General features: G+C 35.2%; 1 protein-coding gene across 5 annotated transcripts in view; it reads right to left on the bottom strand.

The window, feature by feature from the left end:
- Window positions 1-3370: 3370 nt before the first annotated feature.
- LOC108971104 (matrix metalloproteinase-14) overlaps window positions 3371-6000 on the bottom strand; it is a 51847-nt gene continuing 49217 nt past the window's right edge. For 3 of the 5 annotated variants that reach the window (XM_018936937.1, XM_018936936.1, XM_018936939.1), the window contains exon 7: window positions 3371-4428. In XM_018936937.1, coding sequence (XP_018792482.1) covers window positions 4277-4428 — 152 coding nt within the window. In that variant the 3' untranslated portion in view covers window positions 3371-4276. The remainder of the gene's footprint in view (window positions 4429-6000) is intronic. The other 2 variants (XR_001993523.1, XR_001993524.1) reach the window with 1 other exon arrangement.

The following is a 6000-nucleotide window of genomic DNA, read 5'->3' as shown; positions in this document are numbered from 1 at the left end:
AAATCTTCTGTAAACCGCCGCATTTTTTCGTAGAATTTTCGAGCATTACCCCTGTCGGCCAGCTTATCAAGCATTTCGGCCTCTTTCTTTTTTTGTCTGCAAATACGTCTATCCCATCCCGCACGTATTTTGGTCGATCGTAACGTTGTGAGGTAGGCAGCCTGTTTTTTCTCCGCTGCGATACGGCACTCCTCGTCATACCAGCTGTTCTTTGCACTTTCCGAAAACCAATGGTTTCGGTTGCAGCTGCACGTAAGGACTTTGAAATGCCCTCCCACAGTTCCCTTATACCGAGTTGTTGACGAGTGTTCTCAGAGAGCAGGAGTGCAAGCCGAGTAGAAAATCGTTCGGTTGTCTGTTGTGATTGCATCTTCTCCACATCGAACCTTCCTTGTGTTTGGATTTGGGTGCGAATCTTGGCTGTAACAAGATAGTGGTCCGCGTCGATGTTAGGACCTCGGAACACACGCACATCTAACACATGATCGATCTGGTTGGTTGTTTTTCGATCCGGAGACAGTCAGGTAGCTCGATGTATTTTCTTATGCTGGAATCTAGTACTACAGATAACCATATGTCGGGCCCCGGCGAAGCCGATTAGCCTCAACCAATTTGGGAATGTTTCGTCGAGGAGGCTGAATCTACCGACCGTAGTGCCAAATATACCTTCCTTGCCCACCCTAGCGTTAAGGTCGCTAAGCACGATTTTGACATCGTGGCGGGAGCAGCTCTCATAAGTGCGCTCCAAACACTCATAAAAGGCATCTTTGGTCACATCGTCGTTCTCATCCGTCGGGGCGTGGGCGCAAATCAGCGATATGTTGAAGAACCTCGCTTTGATGCGGATTGTATATGATAGTACTGGGCGACGGAGTCTCTCTCCGACCACGAATCCCACACCAAACTTGCGCTCCTTTATATGGCCAATGTAGTAAATGCCACAAGGACCTACTAGTCTCTGTCCTTGTCCCGTCCATCGCATTTCTTGGACGGCGGTAATGTCAGCCTTTATTTTTACGAGGACATCAACCAGCTGGGCAGCAGCACCTTCCCAATTAAGGGACCGGACATTCCAGGTGCATGCCCTCAATTCGTAGTCCTTATTTCGTTTGCCATGGTCGTCATCAAAAGTGGGGTCTCTCATCCGAGGCTGGTTGTTCCTTTACATTGGGGGTTTCTACACATGACTCCATCCTCCACACATGACTCCATCCTCCGTGTTTAGGTACACAAATAAGCAAAGAGACAGATATAACCGAACTGTTTCGCGGTTATTAACAACAGTTCGGTGACAGTATTTTTGTAATTAACGGTGTACCATAATACCGTCAAACTGTACCGAAACACCGTCAACATATATTGGAGAATACTTATTTGATTTTATATAATTTAATATTGGGTGGAACGGACTCACTTTATTTTCCGCCAAAGGTTTTGGGTAATACTTATGTATGTATGCTCTCTCCTCTTTCCTCTCCTTTTATCGTTATTGTTCCTTGTTCCTTTTTGGATGTCATGGATACGTATGCTTATCCGTATGTTTATGGCGAAAGAGATAGCAAAACTTCTGGTTCATGGATGGAGTCGAATGAAGAAGAGCCCATTCGGATATATATCTTTTAATGGTTTGGGTGGTGAATACTAGAGTCGATTGGTTGATGATTGTGTGTTGTATGATTAACGGTGTTAGGTGCTGTGTGTTGTGAACTGGTGAGTGATGATGTGTTGTGATGTGATGTGTTGTGATGTCGCATGTGGGATGTGGGATGTTGTGGAAAGCTCATAAGTCATGTAAACAGGAACCCTTAAATTATTTTAAACTGAAATACTTTAAGCTTTAGGGAGGGTTGTATCGTTAAGTTATACAAAATATAAGATTGATTCTAAGTCGGATTTCAGTACGATCCAATCTTAATTCTTAGAATTCGTTATAAAAATGTATGGTTTCCTCATCATTCAGGCTTGCCCATATTATCTTTTCAGAAACTAAATAAAATATTTCTCAGTACAAAACTCGCAATGGTTTAAAAATTAATATCGCTACAAAAATGACTACTCATAAGCGTAGCACTTCCACATAATTTTTAAAATTAATGAATACTTACCGTAGCAGAATTCTCCAAAGAAAAGAATTAACTGTTCATCAATATATCATTAGAAAAATATTTTCTGCACTTTTTCACACCGTATTCCAGAGTTGCGCATGTACTTTCGAAAGATTGACGGGAAATAAACGACAAAATAGATAGAAACAGAAAAACCACACCTGAACATCTGATATTATCGCGCCATTATCCATTATACTATATAATATTATTTGGTACGCATTTTAAACCTGTGAGTCACTCGGAATAAATGAAAATGCTTGCGGTCCAAAAAATTATTCACCTGTGCGTAAGTTATGAAGAAAAAGTGGTACAAATTCTAGACCGCCGTCGTGCTTCAATAATGTGGTGCTGAAAATGAAGGAATTGGTCTGGCCGTTTTCGACATCAACTAAATATGTCAATTAAATTTCGCCTCTCCGGTTGAGTTTATATTACATATGTAGTTATATGTACATATCCCATTTGAGGATGATTCTAATTTAATTTTCACACTTTCAAAACTTCGGTGTTTGTATCCTCATCAACTTCTGGACTGGATTTTAGCTTTTGAAACGGACTGTGACTAGGAAAGATGTTAATCTGACATAAAGTCAATCGGAACCAAAATCACTGTATTGTATATTTCGAGGTTAGAAGAAGACATGATGAAAATATGATCTAGAAAACACTGCAAGGTCTGGCCAATTTCTCTTTTTTTCGTTAATTTTCACGGTAATCATATACATATGTAATTTAATTAAAAGGAGTGTACGTTTTTTAATTATTTTTATTTTGTATTTTTTTTAACTGAAAATTCAAGAATATTGTGTTAAAATTTCAATTCGTTTGAACAAAATTGGCGAAATTACTATTATTTTTATATGATATCTTAYAATCGTTTTGCATCAGATTTTTTAGAAGCGTTTTTTTTTTCATAATTGACGTTTTCAAAGTCGGTGCCCCTCATAACTTTAAAGCTACTTCATCGAAGAGCTATTCTCAAACTCGTTTATTTGTATTCCAAAATTACAAATTAGCGATTCTTTCGCCTTCAAAGTGATCTAAAAAAATAAAGTTGGAATTTCGAAATACCCTCTCGGCGATATCTGGGAAAACCATTATCTGATGAATAAATCATGTTTTAAACGTGTTGACGAAAATAAAGAAGAAGAAGATGATCCAGCAAAAAGTTATGAGGGGCACCTACTTCTTTTTCCGAGGCACGTTCGAATAATTGTTGCTTTATCCCGAAATGAAAATATACATAAGTAAAATAAAACAGGTGAATTTTAATGTAAATATGTATTTTGAGAAAATTCCATTTGAGCTTATTTACAAAAGTATATATAAACATTTGAACAAACCTATCAAGACTTCGATATCTGGAGTTAAATATTAATTCCGTGGTTTGGAAACGTCTCTCACACAATAAAATGTACAAAAGTTAGGAAATAATAATAAAAATCTCATTATAATTCCTAACTTACATAAATTTCTTATTTATAAAAATATTATTGAAAGTTACAATTTGCTTTACAATAGGTTTAAGACAGAAAATTGCATATTAACAAAATTAAATATTTTTACTTATGTTATGATGAAATACAATATTTAATTATATACATGCGAACATTTCTGAGCCGCCTAGGCATGAAAACTGTACTCGGTTAAGTGATATTCTTAAGAGAGCACTTTAGATGGTTTAATATATTAAGTAAAAAATATTTTAAACCTAATAACAAAAGGGTAAATTTGGTTTCATAAAATATACCTTTGCCGACTTTGGATTAAAAACTCAGTAAAGATGATCTATTTTTAACAATGATGTTTTTGCACTTTTCACATATTTTCGAACTACTAGGTCATTCTTCTGCCCCATTACCACAAATGCTTTTACTTGGAAAACTAAAGTTTATAGGCTAAACTAAGTTAGATAAAATGTCACATTTGCTAAATCTACGAATTGAGCTTATAGGTATAATTATGATCTAAGTACATATGTACGTAATTACAGTTATTTATACATTTTTTTAAAGCTAACTTTCGTGTACATGAGTTTCAAACACTTAAGGAGGGAGGAGGTGCGGCCACTTATTGAACTCGAAGGAGGTGAGTATACAATTTCTCTGCTCATATATTTGGCGTTATATTATGTATGTTAATATCCATTTCTATAGTCTGCGTGATTTTTATCTACTTTTAAAATTATAAATAAGCACCATCAAAGACGACGCCAAGAGCATATTCCAATTGAGAGATGTATAATATTTGTTCGCAGAATTGCTTTTTCTCGAAACATCGACTTCCGGAGACTCGTCATGAGCTTGATGGTCGTCATTTCCTGTTTGTGAAATGTATATAATTATATTATATATTTATTATTATACTCTACTAACTTTTTTGTATATTAACTTGAATATTTTCTATACTATTGTATATTAAATTATAGTATGCATAACTGGATAGAAATTTTCCCCCATGAAATTTCGTATTGTACTATCAAATTGGCGGTAATATAATAATTATTATTTATTGATATAAAAAGCCATTCCTTATTTAGGAATTTCGACATCGAACAGACTTCGGGAGTCTGTGTTTATTTTTCACAATGGATTGAAATAAAATTAAATAATAATTTAGTATACTCACAGCGAATTGCTATATTATGTCTATTAATACATTCAAATAATGTTGAAGGTATTTGTAGACTTACTATTACAACAGTATTTTATAAAGATATAAACATAGTGCTTGAAATTATTGCAATCCTAGCAATCCTATTTTTTGAAGTAGTCTTTAATTTAGAAGTTTGGAAATCGGTAATCTTCTGGGAGATATGACCGTCAATACGGAGATACATTCACGTTCAGGAAAATCAATTGCATCTTCAAAAATTTACCGTTTGTTGAGGATTGTGGTATGGTGGCATCATCACGTCTTATTTCTTTCGAATTTTGATGAAATCGAGAGTAAAACAAGACTCTGTGACTCTTATTTCACGGCTATTGAGTGTAAAGTTTGGAAATTCGTTAATTTCAAGAAATTAAACACTCAAATGGCCGCCAAGTCCATGCGACTTGACTAGATTGGGTTATGATCTCTGGGGGTATGATAAATCAAAGGTTTGGGCCAATCGACCAGCAACGCTTGAGGAGCTCGAAGCAACATTCAGCGCTCTATAGCCTAAACTCCAGTGCTGCCCCGGGTCATCAAAAACTGACGTAAACGGGTGAAGATATTCAAACGGCATCCCTGTTTTCAGAGCAGGTAAGGTAAGGTAAGGTAATATTTTTCCAAAACGTCTGAACCGATCGACTTGAATACCTATATGGGCAGATAATGATCGAATGAATAAGATTATTAATTATTTTTAGTTGGCTGTTCAAAACAAAAAAAAAAACGAGTATTTTGTCACCTACAAGTGGATAATCATATACATTAAGCATTCAAGCATAATACGGAGGTATTACCTTTGTAGAGTGAAATCGTTTTTGAACAATGTAATAAAAATAACGTAAAATTAGACATTTTCTTTGGTATTGAAGTTTTTAACGTTCGCTGAATTCGTGCAAGTGCGGAAAGCCTACTGCGCTTTAAAAAATCAATATTTAATTATGTATATACATACCTATTATTAGGAAAAGAGTAAAGCAGACAAGAGGGAAAAATTTTGAAGTGGAAAGCCCTAGATTGACATTTTTTTCAATCTGTTATTTCAATGTATCTTTTTAAGTTCGCTTTTATTATGATTATTTAATAAATAAAATCTATAATTTAAATGAGCGCTCGATTATTCGAGAAAATCAGCTAGATCAACGAAGAATGCATGTGTATATGTTCTTTAGATACATTTATCCTGAAGTTTTTGCAAATATATTTCATGGATGTTTGAAAATTTCTCCGCTAGAAAAGA

Source organism: Bactrocera latifrons, unplaced genomic scaffold (assembly GCF_001853355.1).
Source record: "Bactrocera latifrons isolate USDA-ARS-PBARC rearing strain unplaced genomic scaffold, ASM185335v1 scaffold_323, whole genome shotgun sequence".
Classification (NCBI taxonomy): Eukaryota; Metazoa; Arthropoda; class Insecta; order Diptera; family Tephritidae; genus Bactrocera; species Bactrocera latifrons.
The sequence above is the reverse complement of the archived record's forward strand: the minus strand, read 5'-3'. Positions and strand labels throughout refer to the sequence as shown.